Source organism: Solanum stenotomum, chromosome 6 (genome assembly GCF_019186545.1).
Source record: "Solanum stenotomum isolate F172 chromosome 6, ASM1918654v1, whole genome shotgun sequence".
Classification (NCBI taxonomy): domain Eukaryota; kingdom Viridiplantae; phylum Streptophyta; class Magnoliopsida; order Solanales; family Solanaceae; genus Solanum; species Solanum stenotomum.
This window is the reverse complement of record NC_064287.1, coordinates 59,948,688-59,969,574: the sequence shown is the minus strand read 5'-3', so window position 1 is coordinate 59,969,574 and position 20,887 is coordinate 59,948,688. Positions and strand designations below refer to the sequence as shown.

Below are 20,887 nucleotides of genomic sequence, written 5' to 3'. Positions count from 1 at the left end.
AATTATATATATGTATTGACATTACCTAGTATATATATTTGTATTGACATTACAGAGCGAATAGTAAATTTAGAGTAAATTTATTTCGTCACGGATATTTTTAACTACATTTCAAAATAAATATGGTTTAGCTCACCTTATTTTACATTCATTAAAAATAGGTAACATAATATATAGTTATCCTTTGGATAAATAAGAAGGAATCTCTTTAGTTACACTATCTGGTTGAGAAGACTATCGAGGTTCTTGCTATCGTGAAGTGAAAGATTTTTCACTATAATAGAAAGCAAACAGGTGAGAGCAAAGTAAGCTTTGGTAGTGAGCTGTCTTTGCAATCCATTTCATCAATATAGTCAAAAAAGACAATGAATGTAACAATTATAACATTTTTTGAAGAGACATTTTAACTTTTGCAAAGTTACTAGTACCTCTAGAACAATTTCAAAATAGTAGTATATACAACCCCAGAGTAGTCTCATTAGTTAGGTTTGTAGAGGGTGGTGTGTCCGCAGCCTCATCCTACCTTGTGAACCTAGAAAGATTGTTTCCGATAGATAACTCAAGAATCACCTGATACATAGATTGAAGAACTATGGAAGCAACCCAAAATGAACCAGCAGAGTGAGCAAGAAGTGTAGAGATCATTGGTGATAACGAAGGGCTTACCAACGAGCCAAAATACTACACCATTTCCTGCAATTCCCCTTCTCAAGAGGTATGCACAATGTAAGAAGATCGGTAAGCAGATATGTGAACAGATCAACAACAACCCGCCACTTAAACTTCTCGATATAGTCATCACATATAAGCTACAGCCACAATGGCAGTCAAGAAGAAGAGTACCCAACTTAACACTCATCTTGGTAACATATAGCTTCAGTATACATAGGAAGAAAATCTTGACAAGGCAGAAAAGATATCATTGAGCTCAGATTTGAACAGATAGTATAAAGAACACAAATTGCATAATATCAGAAGGATAAACAAGAAAATTCCCATATTGCAAATTCTAATTAAAGATGTTTATACTCGATATGAACTCTTAACGTAAGTTCAAACCGAAGAAAACAGAAAAATAGTAGTCACAAAAATCAGTTTCAACAGAAATGTTGTAGGTGTTCTTCCTTTAGAACACAAGCTCGTGTGGTTTCATGCCTGACTTCAACGAGAACCTTGCAGACAAATACGCCTTCAATTCAGGAATTCCTCCAATGGTCTTGAGCAATGCAACGTCCACAGCTTTCTGCTCATCTTTCTTTTCTTGTGGAAGCACATTCTTCTCCTGCATTCAACAAACGAATACAAACCACATTTAAATCAAACAATTCTCAAATGTCTTCTCCCGCATCAAATTAGATTACACAAAGCTGAAGAATTTTAACAATGTAGGTTAAACAAAGCGCGTACTCACTATTACAAGGGAGTAGCGAGTGCATCAGTTCTCACCAATATATATTTAACTAAAAGTCAGAACTTTTTTATCGAAAGTAAATGCTAAAACCATCTCTAATCAAGATCATAACAACACAATTCCATTTTTCTCTAAATTGTATAGAAAATAGACTTCTAAATGTGATGTTCATTTCATTAGTTACTTTTTACTAACAATAAATATCTTCATATACTAAACACTCGCGAACAATAAGTAGCGCCATCTTCAGAATTTCAACACTCCCACAACATATAAGCTATTAATACATTCATCCCCAAAGCAAGTTAATCACACACACTACAATCGTTCTAATAAATCCGATATCTATACTAAGTCCCATGACTATAAATATCTTCATGTACCAAAAGCTCACTAATAAGTACTACATCATTGCAACATTCAAACAGCATATACGCTACTATTCCCTCGGTTTCAATTTGTTTGTCTGCTACTCTTTTATATCATTACTTTAGTTACTTCACCGCAAGATTAAAGAGCATTTTGTTACATTTGTCATATATTTAATAAACTCTGTGTCGAATCAAAATAGGACAAACAAATAGTAATGGAGGGAGTATACCACTGTATAATACTAAGTCCAATTGAGTGAAAAATACAGAATTTCAGAAAAAGGAGACAAATTTAAGCAGAAAATGAACAAACAAACAAACCTCTTTCTTGTCTTCAAAAAACTCTCCTTCTCCCTTCTTCTGCTTCTTCTCAACCTGCTTAGCAAAATACTTATCATCAATCTTCTCCACATTCACTCCAGAAACATCAACCTTCGTCGAGGTACCAATAACATAAGCTTGATTCACACGTCTCAATGGAACTCCATTAAGCTTAAACGGACCAGTAACAAGAAGCAATCCAGAAGTAAGCTGCTTCAAAAACACAACTCTCTTTCCCTTAAACCTACCAGCAAGGATAATCAACACGGTTCCAGGTGTAATACTTGCCCTAAGCTTTGTAGGTTTTGGCTTGTGTTTGTTAACAAGGGGCTTTTTCACGTCATCGGCAGGGTAGAATTTTGGTGGCTTTACAGCGGCGACGGCGGCGGCGGGTTTTTTCTCGTGGAGGGGTAATTTGCCGCCGTTTTTCTTCTTAATTGCCCATAAACCCTTCTTATGGTACATTTTGGAACGTGAGAACTTTCCGACGCCACGGATTAGCTCTGGGTTTCGGATTGTCTTCTTCGCCGCCATTGGAGAAACGCTTGAGAAGCTCTGGTGAAAGAGTGAAAACCCTAGATTTGAAAAATGGCGAATTGCTGAGATTTTTTCAGCCTCTAATTTATGTAAAATGGATAATTAGATGAAAGCCCATGTGTATATTGGGCTGGCCCATATAATTTTTCATGTTTGGGCTAGTCACAGATTTTCACCCGATATTTGGAATTCAATTAAAATAATTTGGGTAGATTCGCGTTGGAAAGTTCCACTTACAACATTAGAACTAAAATGTTCTTTATCAAAGATGATTTCATATCTAGAACTCGAAGTCAGAGTTTTTAATTAAAGATAAAGAAGTACTTATCGCTACATATGTATAGAAATTTTATGAGACTATAAAAGTTATTTCTCATTGCATACATTAGAGTTGATTGTAACATGCATTATTCCAGATAATTAAAACGAAAATTTACCAATATAAAGCTTGTAGCCATAGTGATCCTATTCAACCAATTCGATCATTTTTTAGCACCTTATATCTTTTTTTGGGGCGTCCTAGTATCCGAGCACTTTTGTATGATTTCTCTTGCATTCGCCTTTCCAAATGGGGTTTGAAGATAAAAATCATTTATTGATTAACTCATAAATTGACTTGGGTAATCAATCTTGCAATTGGATCGTTGAAATTACGAGTATGATGTCTAATTGTCCAGACGGTAATGATAGTATCTTTTACATGAATCGGTGACTCAATTTTTTTAAGTAATATGGAAGAGGACTGAAACTTACATAAATTTCTCTAGTTTAGGAGTCAATTACTTAAATGCACTTTAGTTTGCAATATTACGTATACGTCTAGATACATGTATCTCGGGATATATGGGGTCTAAATTAAGGTGTAATTTGTTTTAAATGCACTGTATCCAAGTGAATTCACATGTATCTGTGATATATAACAAATATCGCTCGCCACTTGCCTATATATCTGGTATCCTATATACATGTAAATCACACCAGATACATATACATACATGTATCTACTGTCATTTGCATATTGTTTCTGCGATACTTGATCATCTCACTCACCTCTCTCCCTATTTTAGTGTATCATGAAGCAAAAAACTAGGTGTATCTTTCTTAATGTATAATAAGAAATTCTTAATTAATGATAAAATATATAATATTTTTAAAATATTATATAGGGCTAACCCATCGGTGGCCCCTTAAAGTTGGCACCAAATTTTACTTAGACATTTTAACTGAATTTTGTTCATTTTAGACACCTTATGTAGGGTTTTGTTGTGTCATTTGGACACTTTTTTAACAATCACCCAAAAATATAAAGTGTGTGTTAAACACTCGCCGATGACGTCAAAGTAACAAATTAAACAAAGACACATGTCATATATATAAAAAATAATTCTAAACTAATGACTTTTAAGTAAAAAGAAAAATAACCACTGATTTGATGACATGTGACATTTCAAACTCAAATAATAAATATTTTTTAAAAAAGAAATTCATCACTTCTTATTTTCATCAAGAAACTCACCCTTGTCTTCTTCACCCAACCAATCCAGGCGTCTTCTCCACTCCACCCATCTCAACCCCAACCGCTCCTCCACCCCCACTAGATCGTCCATCCTCTTTACCCCCACCCACCCCAACCTCAACCCTTTTTTCACTCTATCGTCATTTCAAGAAACATTTTAAAAAGAATTTAATAACATTGAAAAAATTAATTTATAAAAGCATAATTTTTTTTTCTTCTTTACTTCTAAAAAGAATCAGTTATAACTAACAATGGAAGAATTGTTTTTTTTTTTGCATTTCTCGTATGTGCAGAGGATTCAAATATATGAACAAGAAATAGAGTAATTATTTCGTGGCACTGAAATTTAATTGTTGGATCTAAAGAAAAAGAATGAGAAGAAGATGATGGTTGTGGTGATTTTCAGATCTGTAAAATTAAAAATTGCTTCGATTTTAATAAGATTAATGGCGATAATACAACAACGGTGGGTTGATGGTGTGTGGTGGATGAGATAATCACAAAAAAAAGAAGGAAGAAGATGAACAGTGTTTTAAAAATAATTTTTTGATAAAAAAACATTTCACGCGCTGACTTTGAGTGTATTACACTCACCATGCCATGTTAGCGAAAAGTGTCAAAATGACACAACGAGATCCAACATAAGGGGTTTAAAATGAACATCGCCTAGTTGATGTAAGTGAAACTTCGTACCAACTTTAGAGGGCCATCGATGGATTAGACCTAATAATAATATATATGATCGTGAAATATGCCCAATTACATAAATTCTCCTAAATATATCCCAGGTTAAAAATCCTTTGTTAGTACATCAATATAGATAAATGTTATATCTTGGGCTCCAAGTTGCAATTAAACCTCACTTTATCGACTTGCTATATAATAAATCGATTAAAATAGAAATCAACTTTATATTTTTGAAAAAATATCAAATAGGATGAACATGTTCACATTTGCCTTTTGACTTAATATGGTCAATTGGTCATATATACTTTGTTTTGTATACCTAATAATTAACTTTTTAATTCATTTTTATATTACATTTTTACTTAAATTCCTCCTTAAAGCAAGATATTAATAAATTTTAATTGCTTAAATTTGACCCAAAAAGAGTTTTGAGTTCTATTATATTTTTATTTTTTTTCAAGAAGATGGTTGATAAAAAGAAGAAGAAGAAAAACTCTTATAATATGACCCAATTTCATACATATTGCATGCATTTTAAAAAGAAACAAAAAGAGAGAGAAAATTGTAAGATAGCATAATATGCAAATGGAAGAAAATAAAACTAGAAGTAAAGAAGGTAGAAAAAATATCTCTTTGGCATAAAAACGATCGGTTGTGAATGAATGAATAAGATTGTTTTATCTTAAGCATGAGTTTTGAATATAAAAAATATTTTTTTAAAGAATATTTTTTTAAAAATAAATTTTATATGGCTCAAATTCGAATTAACCAGTTCTAATACGAATATCAAATTTTAAATGAATAATAATAAAAAATAAATAAATAAAGTATCTTCCTTTCACCTCTTTTGTTCCCCCTCCACTTTTAAAATTAATTTATGTCAAATTTATAATTAAAATTCTAGCTCTATTTTTAAAGTCATGTTTAGTTTTTTATTTTTATTTTGGTTTTCTAACCTAATACATTCATATTAAAGCTCAATTAAATTTGAATTTGTGTAAAAAAAAATATATTAAGGGTAGAACATTCTCTAATAAAAACAATTCTAAATCCAAAATATTAGAGTCCAAAATATTTGATGTATTAAGAATGAATGAATACTTATCGGTATAAAAGTTCTTCTAGAAAAGTAATCTTATGAGTTGACTTTAATTAGTTAACTTATACAATACATATATAATTTTCATCTGTGCTTTTTGAGTGTGTAAAGAAGAAATGCACTTTGAACAAAAAGTGAGGACTCAACTAAAGTAAAATTTGGGGGCCAATAGTAATATTATACATAAAAATCAATTTCTATTCTTTTCAAAATCTCTTTTAATTACTATCATTTTTACTCGATCAATCTGTAAAAAATATACTTTGAATTCAAAAAGAGGGGTAATGCCTCGTTTATTAACTACACGGACCGAGCACCATACATTCACATTGCAATACATACATTTAACTCGTTAATCTACGTCAAACAACGACTCAAATAACAAAACAAAAAGGTAAAATCCTTTTCGTTATAAATTTTCAATACGAAGATGAATATGAAATTGTGACCTAATGATTCCTTCGACCTTCAAAATTTGGATTTATATATATATGAAAATAAAAGTTTTTGTATTATAAACAACCTGTTTCAATTTTGAACATTAAATATTCAAATAATCCCTATTAGCTGACGAAAATGCCAAATGCTTATTGTAATTGAATCGTTTCAGGTTCACGCAAGTTGACACGAATATTATAATTATCAAAAACAAAATATGTACCTTGTATCACGTTATTTTCCTTTTTTTTTTCTTCTTTTGTTGCTTTGGTTCATATATATCGAGTGTTAGTTTTTTTTTTTTAAAAATATGTAATAGTGTTGTCATATTGCATGTCGGTGGAAAGTTCCAAAAGGCCCCTAATGTGAACAAGTCCAACAATGGGAAAAAGAAATTTTTATTTTTGCACTATCGATATTCGATATTTCTATTGAAATTTGACTAAATTCAAACTTGTATTTATAGAGTCCATTATAAGTGGATGTTTCAATAATTTTCTTTTATTTTCAAAAATATAAAATCAAAGACCGATCAAAAAATCTCCAAATTCAAACTTGCATATTATAGAATCCATTATAAGCGGATGTTTTCAATAATTTTCTTTTATTCTCAAAAATATAAAATCAAAAATCTATCAAGAAAAGAGATTTTGAATATCTCTCTATACTTGTATTGATTCACTTATTTTTATTACTTTTTTGCAATATAAAAAAAGTTGATTATTTTTATTTAAGAAAATGAACATTCTGTAAAGTGGAATGTTTAATTCAATTAATTAAAGTCAGGATATTGCAAATCAAAAATCAGTACTACGAGATATGATTTACAAAACCTCGATACAGAAATTTAATGAACAAATTACCAAATATAACTATATTCACTACTAATAAAAAGGCATAAATACTTAAATATATATTTTAATTTGATTTCATTTGATATTTATGCTCTCCATTTTCAGGTATACATAAATAAACACTCAAAATTATATAAAATTAAACAAGTAAACATACCGTCCTACGTGGTATAGTATACGTTGAAAGCCACGTAAAACTCAAATTACTGTATACAACGTCGTCGGTGGCGGAGTCATAATTTTCAATAAGGGGTTCAAAATCTGTAGAAATAGACATACAAAGTTGCCAAAGGTGGTTGGATATACTATATAAACATAAAAAATTATTTTAACCATGTATAAATAATATAATTTTCTGCCAAAAAAAGATTCCCGTTAGGATAAGGTGACTCCTGAACGTCGTATAAGATAAATATACAAATTTAAGTGCATATCTAAAATTAGAGGTTGAGATCAAGTTTATAAACCTCAAAATTGGTCATAACTTATATAGAAAATTAATAAAATAAAATAGGCGTAAAGTCTAAAATGGACACGTAAAAGTGAACGGGAGATAAATATTTATGTGCTAGTAACTGAAAAAGGAAAAAGCATGTAGCTCGCGGGAAACCTATTTTGGTCATTTCACAATACTTAGCGTAACAAAAAGCTTTTTTCTTTTCTTTTCATTTTCATTTTCATTTTCTCTTCTTCTTCTCAAACATTTTTTTCTCACTCTCCATTTTCTCTCTCTACACTTTCTCTCTCCTCTTCATCTTCTTCTTCTTCCTCTTGTTGTTTTCAGTTTTGATTGAGGAAAGTTTTGAACTCAGCAGAAAAAAATAGTGGGTTTAGTTTTTTATTTGGTGAATTTTGGTGTTATGATTCTTCTATGGAGTAAAACCCCGGAATTTCAATGACCGGCGTTAATCCCAAACGGAAGCTTGAAGATTATGCCGCCGACGAAGACGCTGTTTCATCGGAACTATACTTAGTACACTCCGCCGTCAGGATGAGAAAAGACCAATCTGTCCTTACCTCTTTCACCGATTCCCCTACACGTCATCATCAAAACAACAGCTCTGACTCAGCTTCATCATCGCCCCAACAGCTTCCGTCATCGTCATCTTCATCTTCATCGTCGGTGTTCACTCAGTCAACTAGGTTTCTGGGTCGTCTTCAGTTTTTTGTCAGGTTGTTATCCGGCGGGAATACTTTGGTGCTTCAAGCTGAGTCTACTGACTCAGTAAAATCAATTCATGAGAAAATCCAGTTCATTACCGGAATGCCCATAACTGAGCAGAGATTAATCTACAGAGGGAAGCAGCTACAGTGGGAGCAAACGTTAGCCGGCTGCGACATTCAAAATGATGCTGGATTGCAATTGGTTGGACGAATGCGGAGCACAGGGCATCCACAAGCATGGCAGCTGATAAATGACTTGGTTTCTCAGATTTTTGATCTGTGTAAGAGTGGTAATCCTCGCCCTTCGAATCGTATAAAGACTAGACTGATTGAGTTTCTTACTATGACACCTCGAAATGCTACTGAAAAATCCGCCGAGCACCTTCAGATTTTCCTATCTTCGTGCGCCCCGGCAGCTTTGGTGATGCTGTATATGTCTCAAGCTAAAGTGAACAAAGATACTGCTGATGAATCGATTCGTCAATTTATTAATTCGAGTAAGACTGTTTTGCCTAATCCTATATATACGCAATGTGCTCCTATAATTTTAGAATTCTGTAAGTTGCTTAGTAGGTCTGCTGGTGTTGATGATTCTTTATATGCTCTTTGTCGGAGTAGTTTAGGGGGTATAGTAGAGTCTGTTGGGGTTGTAAGTTGGGAGAGTAAGAAGACTGATGGTAAGGATGTAATGGAATTGCAAGACATTTTCCCATTTGTTCGCGAACTAGCAGCTAAGCTATCACATGCTTTAGAATCAAGTGTGGGATCAGACACCGCAATGGGGCCTTCTTCGAGTGATGTGCGTGATTTTACTGCATTTATAGGTCCTATCATGAATTTGATAGGGGATCATGTAGCGATTTGCAGTCCAATCGCTTTCCCGTTGCAGGAGGAAGGCACCAGTGAGGAGGAAAGCAAAAGATTTGAGATGTTGTATTACAGACAGCAGATTAAATGTTTGCATGATATTTACTTTGATTTGCTGGAGAAATTAGAGCTATGTCTAAAGAAAATGGAAGAATCTTTAGCATTGAAAGAGAAAGGAGAAGGTGAGCCTCTTGTATCCGGGTGGTCCCAGTATTTTGCAATTCTGAAGGAGATAAATGCTATATCAAAACTTTATAAGGACTCGGAGGATGAATTTTGGAATAGAATGAGGCAAAGAAAAGTTTCTTTGTGTTTTCTGATTGTTAGATTTGCCAAACGATCTGAAGATCATCGGTGGATTTTGGAGCACAAGGAAGTGACTAATTTTGAGGTGAGGAGGTATCTGGCTATGATGATGCTTCCAGAAGTGAAGGACGAGTACGAGGAGCTTCACGAGATGCTCATTGACCGCTCTCAGTTGCTCTCAGAATCTTTTGAGTACATTGCACATGCAGATCCTGAGTCATTACGTGGTGGCTTGTTTATGGAGTTCAAGAGTGAAGAAGCTACGGGGCCTGGCGTCTTGAGGGAGTGGTTTTTCTTGGTATGTCGAGCAATCTTCAACCCTCAGAATGCACTGTTTGTTGCTTGTCCAAATGACCGCAGAAGGTTCTTTCCAAATCCAGGTAAGCTTTTCTTGCCTTCATTTTAAATTCATCTGACATTTTTTTCTATATAAACTCGCATATCTTCACATTTTGATAGTATTTGATTTCAAAGTTCTATATGTGGATATTGTATTTGCATTTGACACTTTGTACATTGCTTTAGTGGATTGAATGAATTGAACTTGCATTCCTAATATTTTTATGTAAAAACTGAACTGTAAAGACCCTTACTCTCTTTTTGAGAATTGAATAATGCTAAAGCTGTTGAGAGTGGGATTTGAACTGTGAAGAACCCTATTCTTAAGTGTCTATTTCCTTGTTGTTATCCATTTAGTAAGGATTACCATTGCTTAGTGTTATTAGAAGTCATCACTTCGTGTCTTAAAGCGATGAAGCAATTAATCAAGGGGTTACCGCTTCATGGTTTTGGCCGTGTGTTTTAGATAAGTGTAAGACTTCACACAATGATGTGTGAGGCTATCCTAATGAAAATCAGTCTGTTCTTTGAATCTTTTTTGAGAATTAGTACTGTTGTATTCTTCAGCATTCTCAATGCTGGCCACCATCAAAAACATGTTACAAGGAAAGTATACTCTAGCTTTACTTGAATCTTAACTTTGATGAGTTGGAATATCATCGTTATTGTTTATTGGATGTTTGAAATTAGTTATTTTAATTGCAATTTGATCAATAGATTGCACGATAAATATGTGTTTGGTGATTTTTACTTGTATAACTTGTACACTTTACTTCGAAGAAGTGTGTGCTTCATCATGCTTTTTGCTTCAAGCCACATGAAGGTATGAACCCAATCGCTTTTTTGCCCTCAACTTATTTGTATGGTACATTATGTTTGCCAATGCCATCTTCTTCAGGTAATTCTTCATATCCTCTTCCTAGGTTGACCATATTGACTTTTTTGTGGTCGTACATGACCCGCAACAAATGGATCCTATGTGTACATTTCCTATGTCTCCTCCTCAAGGTCATGGTATACAAGTTCTGATTCAATCCTCCTTTTATTGCAAAACTGTGTCCTCTACATTATCTTTGAAGGGCTATTAAGTGTTCGTTTTTATCGTAATCATCGTCTTGGTATCTTTTTGAGTTGTCAATATTTGCTCTTAAGCCTTTGTACGTTTTTTTCCCCTTAAAATCAAGAAATCTCCAAGGACTAGTGGCACGGTTTGAAACTCGATGGATGATGGGCCCACCCCTCTACCATTTTCCATTTAAATAGCAAGATTTTATTTGCAGTAGGGCTCAAACCGATAACGTGTGCATAACTCAAGCATCACTGATTGAGCTCTTATTGTTAGACTTAAGGCCCTTTTACATTTGTGTCGTCCTTGTCATGTAGTCATATCCTTAAAGTCTCTTCGTATTGGTATCAAGTTCAAGGACTAGTTAGATAAAACTTCTGTGATAGTCAAGTTGCACTTCGTATTGCATCAAATTCGACCTTCCATGGAAGGACCAAACACAAGGAAATCGACTTTGATTTTGTTGGAGAAGAGTTACACCAGAGACATAGTCATTAAAATTTGTAAAATTAAATGATTATCTTGTAAAAATATTCACCAAGTCTTTCGTCAGTCCACAAATTAGTTATATATGTAAATAGGTAGGTAGTTACTATGTGGACCAATTTGCGTGAGGGGGTTAGAAGTTCACTTGGCGAGCTAGTTGTCTTAATTTAGAATCTTTTAATCTTTGTTCATAGTATTTCCCCCATCTTGTTTTAGCAATTTTGACCTACATTAGGTTTGAATTATCTTCAACAATTGCTGATTGATAACCAATGTATCATTTTCCAAATATTTGAAGGTGGGATCAGGGCTTCTCCTGCCTGTCCAGGTCCCTATCTGTGCAGAGAAACTAAAAGATTCCAGTATTTAATGTGTAGCTCATAATTATTTTCGTTTAAACTTGAGGAGATTCAGCTATTCTGGCTCCAAATAAATCAATTGCACCAATTCCAAATCAGTTAGTGGTAGGTATTCTAACATGCAATAACTAAATATTATTTTGTTTTCTTGATTTAAATACTCTTCTTGTCCTCTTCGTGATTTTCTTCTGAAGTTCCCATCTGGTTGTCTTCTGCGGGGAATCAGATAAATGCTGGGAAACACTGATATAGAGTTCAACATTCTGGCTGATGGATGACCATGCTGATCCTTAGCCAGCAAACTTTCTTAGACAAAGTTAGAAATTCATGGTCCACTTTTCTTTGTATTGCACTATATATGGAGTACTTCCAAGTCATAGTGTCATTTTCTTTTCTTTTTGAGATATGTGGTTGGACAAGCTGACAATTTTCATTCATCATCATTGTTTCCATTTATTTGGATGAACTTGCAATGCCTATGTTTTGTTGGAATTTTTTTTTTATTTTGCAAGACACTGATACTACTCTTATTATTGGGGCCTTATTGACATTCTACATATTCGTATTGCAGCGTCAAAGGTGGACCCATTGCACCTTGAGTATTTTAGCTTCTCTGGCAGGGTAATTGCTTTGGCCTTGATGCATAAAATACAAGTTGGCATTGTCTTTGACCGCGTGTTCTTCTTACAATTGTCGGGCAAGAGTATTTCCTTGGATGACATAAGGGATGCAGATCCATTCTTGTACAGCAGCTGCAGGCAGATATTGGAGATGGATCCGGAGATGGTAGATCAAGATACTCTTGGTTTGACATTTGTTCGTGAAGTAGAAGAGTTAGGATCCAGGAAGGTTGTCGAGCTGTGCCCTGATGGGAAAAGTACCATGGTGAATAGTAAAAATAGGAAGCAGTATGTTGAGCTTCTTATTCAGCACCGCTTTGTCACATCCATTGCTGAGCAGGTAGCTCATTTTGCTCAAGGTTTTGCTGACATTATAACTACCGTAAGGCTCCAGAAATCCTTTTTCCAGAGCTTAGATCTTGAAGATCTTGATTGGATGCTCCACGGGAGTGAAACTGCTGTTTCTGTGGAAGACTGGAAAGCACATACTGATTATAATGGCTATAAAGAAAGTGATCCTCAAATAGCATGGTTTTGGAAGGTATGTTCTGTTTCTAGTCTTGCAGTTTGTACATTTCCTTTATTTGGAGACTTCATTTCTTTTGTTTCATGTCAGTCTTTCCTCTGTTAACATTCTGTATAGAAGCTTGATTCTTTTCAAAGGTATTGCACCAGGCAAAAATCTATATTTTCTTCTTTCTTCTCTTTATGTGTTTACTTCTTCTTTTCGGAGAAGGGAGATTTTTTTTTTCCTGGTGGGGATGAGGGACTGTACCTTCCTAATATTTCTTTTTTGGTTTTCCTAAGAGATTCTGAATCAAATGGCCACTGTTGAAGGAGAAACATTAAGGAAGAGCCCGTTTCACTTCTATGCCTATTTATATCACTAGATAATTCGCTTGAAACTACACTGTTTGTTTTTACTTCTGTAGTTTCTTAGCAAATTCTCTTTGACATATAATATAATAAACTTAATTAATATTAGGATAAGCTACAGGGACACCCTTGCTAAACCACTTAAGTTACAGATACCTTACTGCTTTGTGAAACTAAGTGACACCTTTGTTAGACCCTTTTGCTAAAAAGTGTGCAAGCGAGTATGGTATGGCCAATATGCCCTTTGTGCTTAATAATTGAAGACTATGTGAAAGAGAAAGAAAGATCCAACTTCGAAACAAATTTAGTCCATCTTACAACTTATACGTGCAAAAAATGATGATTGCCTACATATGCCAATAAACATAATTTTCAATGTGCAAATCTTTGAGTTTATATTAATAGAGAGAATACAAGCTTATATATATATATATATATACTAGGTTATATACATATATATATATTTAATAACCATGTGTCCGGGCCAATTGTGCGCATCTCGACTAATTCCATGGGGTACCTGCCAGCAACACGTAACTATGTTCCCAAAGGCTAGGACAACAAGGAAGAAATCACCTAGTATTTTTGTCTCTGCTGGGATTTGAACCTGAGGCTTTAACCCACTTCATTGACCTTTAGGCACTTTAATATGACATGTTAGACTAGGCATTTCCACTTATCTAGAAAAAGGTACTTCCATTAATTTCTTTTTCCTTCTACCTTTTAATATAAGGTCTGGATTATTGAAGTTAATATATAATTAAGCATTAGCCAAAGATGCTTGAAAAAGGAACTAGAATTTTAGCTTCTAAAGCTAAACAATGTGTGTGAGAAAAAGATATGCATAATTAGTGAATAGTAGCTTACTTTAGAAGGGTATTTTGGTTGTAAATTTCTCATTTTGTGCAACATCGACAACTTTCAGATACTTTTTGACTAGATAGGGTCATACATAGGTGTGCCAAATAGCACTAAAAAGCTAGTGGGTTACTGTTTTTTTTTTTCAAAATAAGGGTGAGGGATATCCAATATAGGCAATCTAGAGGGGTTGTCGTCCTTTTTACTCTAATGATATGATTTAACTATGATTTTAAGCTCTATGATATTCTCTATCTTGTCTATACTAGGATGGTAAAAATGATACCCTTTGATATTTCTTTGATGCTTGAGTATGAGAAGGTAATGGAAAACGAACAAAAAGTTCCATAAACAATTGTTCGTAGTCTTCTTTGATTGCTCAATGCTTGGATAGAGAGAAGCAATTACTTTTTAGAATTGGTTTATCTTTGTTTTCCTCCAGAAATTCCAGCACGGAGCAAATTTAGAGGCTAATATTAGGATGTGGACCTGTTGCCGCCCTTGGCTCACACCGTTATCATATTTGTAGGTGGAATAAGAATTAACAATGAAGAACTGTTGGTTTCTGTGAAGAGCATTTTGCAGGCTAAAAACTAAATGCTTTGATTCTGGGTATAGGAATTTATCCACGAAAGCAATTCTAAAAAGCTATACCCTGCTGTCGGTTGTGCTGTTTGGAGAGGTTGCAGTCTTTTGATTTTGATCATCTATAGTCATCATGGAGATATTATGTCACCTCATCTGTCATTCTACAAAACTTAAGAAAAGATTTTTCTGTTGAGAGGTGCTAAGTTTTGTTCAAGTAGATAACCAAACAAGTTGAACAGTGCCATAAGATAAGTCTTATTTATTCTGCTCCGACAAATCGATAGTTTGAGCATACATGCACATCTAGAGCTACCCTCCTTTTGCATTTAGTAGTGTTGTGCCATTGCATTTCACTTTCTGTGAATATGAATTGGGTAATAAGCTACGCAAGGATCCATTTTAACATGCTCCTGGGGCTCGGATTACTGCAATTTTCTGTAAAAGACACAGGTGGAGAAAGCAAGCAAACAAAGTATCTGGATTACCTAATTGTTCCTAAGGTGGACTTGGGGACTTGGTTGTTACTACTCGAATATTATGAGGATGAACCTCGGTTTATGAGATTTGATTCATACCAATTTAAAATTTGTTTTCTTTCATTCCTGCAGATTGTTGGGTGCATGTCAGCTGAGCAGAGAAAGGTTCTCCTCTTCTTTTGGACTTCAATAAAGTATCTTCCCGTCGAGGGTTTTGGAGGTTTGGCCTCTAGGCTTTACATCTACAAAACCAGAGAGTCAAATGATCGTTTGCCTTCTTCACACACATGCTTCTTCCGCCTATGCTTTCCTCCTTATCCATCCATGGATGTCATGCAAGATCGACTTCACATTATCACCCAAGAGCATGTCGGTTGCAGCTTTGGTACGTGGTGACACCGTCGATCTTTTTGGACCTGAATCAGACTGCACATAAGTTATGTAATCAACTTGTACATATGTATAGCGTATGCTCCTATTTGGAACTTAACTTTGGTAAGGTTTTTCTAGTTGGTTTAAATGGTGGAAGGTTGTAGTTTATTCTCACCTTAATTTAACTTTTATACAGGTATAATATCTGTTAATAAAAAAAAGTAAGAAGGGTCAAGTTTTTTCTTTTAACTTCTAATTATATTTGTTCATGTGTGATTGCTGTTTATATTTGTAAAGCTTAGGGTTTATTTTCAATCTTTGTCATGCTAAAAAGAGCATGCCTTGGGAAGTGATTGTAATATTGCCTTCTCCTTTGAGTTAGATTAGCAAATGTATTATATTTGTATTGAGTACAGATTTGTTTGGCATTTCACTTCTTTTATGGTTGCAATCATCAACTTTTCTTGATATGCCAGACACCCTCTTGACTCAATGTCACTAATCTGTGAAGAATGGTACTACATCAACAACATACATAGGGTAATCCCACTAGGTAGAGTGTACGAAGATCTTACCTCTATCTTGGAGGTAGATAGATAGACTATTTATTTTCGGTAGATTTTCAGCACAAGGAAATAAGCCGGACAACATTAACCTTCTACCCTAATGCATGTGTGTCCCTCATAATCTCCTATCTAAGGTCATGTCGTCAGTAAGTTGAAGTTGCGTCATGTCCAGTTAAATCACCTCTCTCCATTACTTCTTCAGTCTACCTCTCTTGGAACCATTCATAGCCAACTTGTGGAGAACGGTATTACTAGTTGGGTTTTTCTCTTCTTTTTTTATCAGAAGAAATGGTTTGAACCTTTTATTTTGATTTCACGAATCTAGAGACCATGAATCGAAATCCTAATGCATATAGATACAAATGGTCCAACGAGATCGGGGAGAAAGAGAGATGAGGCATTCACTTATTTTCAGATATCCGGACTTTATGTTTCGAGAGAGTGGTACGATAAATGGATACATTACACAAATCAAAATAGGATAGTTGAAATGCAGAAGTGCTATGAGAATATTATATTATACCATATCATATATGATAGAGAGATGCATATACTGAGGCTCTTGGGTTGCTATAGTATTCGATATATCCACAACATGAGTGTTGTACAAATGTGAATGTTAAGATAAACCTACAAGTATACTAAGATAAAAGAATGAGATCCACGACAGAAGGTGTTGTTTGTAAGTACCACATGAAAGATAAAATAAGAGATCGCTTAAGATGATTTGGTCATGTTCTGTATTAATTTTCAGATGCTTTGTAGTTTTTATTTGTATGTAAATATATTGAGTTAAGCTAATTAGAACGACTTGATAAATAAAGATTCTTATAATCAATTGTGACTTTCTTGTGATTGAAGAATAGTTATTGGTACTATAATTTTATTTTATTCTAGATTGGGAGGAGAGTGTTTAACCATTAGAAATTTCAATTATTTTATCGTACCCTCTAATTAATTTAAAGTATAGAGGTAGAAGGTCACAATTTAGCATCAAAGATAGTTTAATTATAACAACAAAACAAGCTATTCAAGGTGAACCTTAATGTATGAAAATATTCTTCAAACTTCGTTATACGTCTAAGGAATGAGAAATCCGATTATTTTTTGTAAAGAAGCATCACCTAAGCATTTAAGGATGTGACTTAGTGGCGAATAGCCATAAAATTTTTAGAGATAGTAAGTGATCTCTACTCATTTATTAAATTCTTGGTGAGTAGAATTACCCAAAATATATACTGATGAAAGCTCGTAAATAATCTTTAGAATAATTAAAATAAAACAAGTTGGTCTGGATATCACCGTTTATTAGAAAGAAAAGAGAAGAAAAAACATAAATAGGCAAAAAGATATACTAATCCTTTTATTATTCAAAGATAGACTCAACACCCCCACCCCCAAACCACAAACCATAGACCAAAGACACAAGGATATATGCATTACAACAAACATATTCCTTCATTCTAGTTATCATACTAAATACTACTAATAATAAATATATAAAACCTTAACTTAAAATATTAAAACATCACCCCCCCCCCCGCACCCCCCATCCCCCACCCCACATTATTCACCATCCTTTTTCATCATAAAAAGAGTCAAAATCAGTTTTACTCTTCAGTCTTCTCAACTTGTTCAACAGCTGATGCATCAACAACTTTTTCCTCTTCTTCTTTTGCCTCAGTCTTCACTTCAACTTTTTCATCATCTGTTGCAAAAACAACAAGAATATTGAATAAATATGAGTAAAACATTGTCCTGTTTAACAATGTGAAAGTTTCTACAAGATTAAACAAGTCTTTCTCTATCATACGAAACAGAAACACATTCTAATGCTTCCTTTATTAACCTACTAACTGTATGCTCAGGTGTGAGAACAGTATCCATTGCTTGGTGCCCCTAGATCAAATCTAGTTAAACAACTTAAAGGCTTGGCCCGTGAAAAAAAAATGTTTAATTTAATAACTAATCATAAAGCTAATTTTATAAAAAATAAAAATAAAAATTCATCTTACCAACAACTTCTGGCTCTGCAGTCACTGTTTCCTCTGTTAAAACAGAGTCCTCTGTTTTTTCTTCAGCCACTGCTTCCTCAACAGCTGGGGCTGATTTCTCTTCTTCGGGTGCTGGTGCTGGTGCTGGTTCGATCACAGTATCTTCCACAGTAGGGACCGCTTTTTCTTCAACTAAAGCGGTTTCTTCTGCAACTGGGGCTACTTCCTCAATTTTGATTGCCTCTGGTGTGATTTTCGCCTCGATTTCAGCTGGAACAGTTCCTACTTCTGTTGCTGGTGTGGATTGAACCTTCATAACCAAAAAATAAACGCGGTGAATAACTGAAGCAGGACGACTAGCATTGACATGAAATGCAATGGTGAGTACATATTAAGATCAAGTATTAAATACGAGTTCTGACGAACTCAATAGCTTTAGACTATGTATCTATATTAGGAAATTCATTAAATATGTGTTATAGTTTAATTTGTGAACTCAAGCAAACTTATATGAGTTCGACTACTAGTTCAGAACTCGTAAACTTTAAATCCTGATTCCACTTCTGACAAAAACGCATAGAAAAAAAGTGTGGTATTGAGATGAAATCAAAATCAAATCAATTTAATCATACAAGATAAAAGATCATATAAATTGAAAACAATAAAGAAAAGGAAAATGACTAGAGAAAAATGTACCTCAGCAGTGGCCATTTTTTTATTACATATTAAGATCTAAGCATTAAATACGAGTTCTGACGAACTCAGTAGCTTTAGACTCTGTATCTGTATTAGGAAATTCATTGAATATGTTTTATAATTTCATTTGTGAACTCAAGCAACGTAAATGAGTTCAACTACTAGTTCAGAACACGTAAACTTTAAATCATGATTCCACTTCTGACTAGAACACATAGAAAAAAATGTATGGTACTGAAATGAGAGAGGAGATCCAATGCTCGAATGAAATTAAAATCAAATCAAATTAATCATACAAGATAAAAGATCATATAAATTGAAAACAATAAAAAAAAATGACTAGAGAAAAATGTACCTCAACAGTGGCCATTTTTTGAAATTAAAATTGAAACTAATAAGATGTGAAGAAAATGAAAAGATGAAAAAAGGGAGCAAAAGTGTTTTTGATAGTAAGAATGGTGATGAGAAATGAACAATTGAGAGAGCTATTTATAGGAAAATAAAATGTACAATATTTAATGAAATTAATATAAAAAATAAAAAAGAGAATTTTTTTTGAAAAAAAAAGTGAAAAGAAGAATATTGAGGGATATACAAAAATGACATCTCACATCTACTGACGTAAAAGGCTAGGACAAATTTTGCATGTCTAGTTGCTAATGTTTTTATTCTTTTTACTATTCTTTACTATACATATAAAATTATATACAGAGTTATCTTTGTTAGGAAGCGCTTTACTTTTTAATGTGGTAATTTTCTACATAAATCCAAATTTTGTCAATGTGAGTATCAAACACCGGATAAGAAATCAAAAATAAAGTATATTACTTCTCCCGTTTCAATTTATTTATCTGGTTTTGACTTGATACAAAATTTAAAAAAATAAAGAAAACATTTAAATCAAGTAAAATATACAAAAATGTCTTTTAATCTTATAACTTAAGCATGTTATATGGAAAGTTGAAATTAACCGTTATAAAAAAAAAAATAGACTAAAAAGAAAAAAAAAAGTAGTATTAATTAGTACTATCAAACAACTCAATAATACTTGATTTTTTTCTTTTACAAAACAAAAAATTAAGATGAGGCTCTTCCTTTTTGTGGATATTATTGAATAATTGATTCATTTATCTCAAAAAATATTCTATTGATCAAGAATTTAAACGTTATGAGTTTTGAAATGTATATCTAACTTGATTTACACTTAGTTTTGGCACACACACTTACACTTAGTTACAACATTCATTTTGAAGAAAAATTAGCTATGAATTCATCGTTAATTTGTTAGTAAATATAGCTTATCATTAAATAAGATTTTTTGATAATTCATCGCTAATTTTTATTTTTATTTTTATTTTTAGAGAGTGTAAACCCATTTTGTATGATTTATTGGAAATGACAAATCCACATGGTGTTGGAGGCGATTTGCTATAACAACTATCATATCTTTTTCTTGAATTAAATTATTTTGTGTTTTGTGCAGAGTCTAGTATGTAGGTGACTGTAGGACTATATCATGCTTTCATGTTCTTCTAATTAATTATAATTACACTAGTTACATAGTACCTTTTTTTTTTTGTTTATTTGATTTTGCTGCAATTTGGTTAGTCGGTGGATTCAACATAATTCAATAATTCTGATTAAATTTTATATGTATGTTAAAAAAATTTACTTTATATGTATAAAATTTTACATTTGAGAAGGTTTAGACATGTCCGGATATCCCAGTGCAAGGATGTAAGAGGTTGGTTATGGACAGTTTCAAAAGAAGAGGTAGGCCTAAGAAGTACTGAGGAGATGTGATTAGACATAATATGACACAATTGCAGCTTATCAAGGTCATGACCTTAGATAGGAAGATAGGAGTGTGTCCATACTAGTAGGTATAGGAGTGTTTTATCTTGTTGCACTTACTAATAGTCGTAGAACTACTTTTGAAGTTTCGATTTCTGTGACTATCTATTATTCTGTATAGTTTGTAGTAGTACTATTACGTTCCTAATTATTGTTTTGTTACTAT

The 20,887-nt window shown here is 33.4% G+C and overlaps 3 protein-coding genes and 1 non-coding gene across 4 annotated transcripts; 1 reads left to right on the top strand and 3 right to left on the bottom strand.

The window, feature by feature from the left end:
* Positions 1-722: 722 nt before the first annotated feature.
* On the bottom strand, positions 723-818 carry LOC125869453 (small nucleolar RNA snoR109). Its single transcript, XR_007446826.1, has one exon. It is a non-coding gene; the product is annotated as a small nucleolar RNA snoR109 (small nucleolar RNA).
* Positions 819-980: 162 nt separating this feature from the next.
* LOC125867678 (60S ribosomal protein L6-like) lies at positions 981-2,714 on the bottom strand. The gene is made up of 2 exons (XM_049548239.1): positions 2,104-2,714; positions 981-1,282 (listed from the first exon to the last, which is right to left on the bottom strand). Exons 1-2 carry the CDS (start codon positions 2,635-2,637, stop codon positions 1,127-1,129), a joined length of 690 nt encoding a protein of 229 aa, XP_049404196.1. The 5' UTR covers positions 2,638-2,714; the 3' UTR covers positions 981-1,126.
* A 5,269-nt stretch (positions 2,715-7,983) lies between these two features.
* On the top strand, positions 7,984-15,867 carry LOC125869365 (E3 ubiquitin-protein ligase UPL5). The gene is made up of 3 exons (XM_049549945.1): positions 7,984-9,951; positions 12,393-12,982; positions 15,372-15,867. Exons 1-3 carry the CDS (start codon positions 8,130-8,132, stop codon positions 15,633-15,635), a joined length of 2,676 nt encoding a protein of 891 aa, XP_049405902.1. The 5' UTR covers positions 7,984-8,129; the 3' UTR covers positions 15,636-15,867.
* A 1,587-nt stretch (positions 15,868-17,454) lies between these two features.
* LOC125869368 (induced stolen tip protein TUB8) lies at positions 17,455-19,349 on the bottom strand. The gene is made up of 3 exons (XM_049549949.1): positions 19,223-19,349; positions 18,193-18,481; positions 17,455-17,885 (listed from the first exon to the last, which is right to left on the bottom strand). The coding sequence occupies exons 1-3, from the start codon at positions 19,235-19,237 to the stop codon at positions 17,788-17,790; spliced, it is 402 nt and encodes a 133-aa protein (XP_049405906.1). The 5' UTR covers positions 19,238-19,349; the 3' UTR covers positions 17,455-17,787.
* Positions 19,350-20,887: the final 1,538 nt, after the last annotated feature.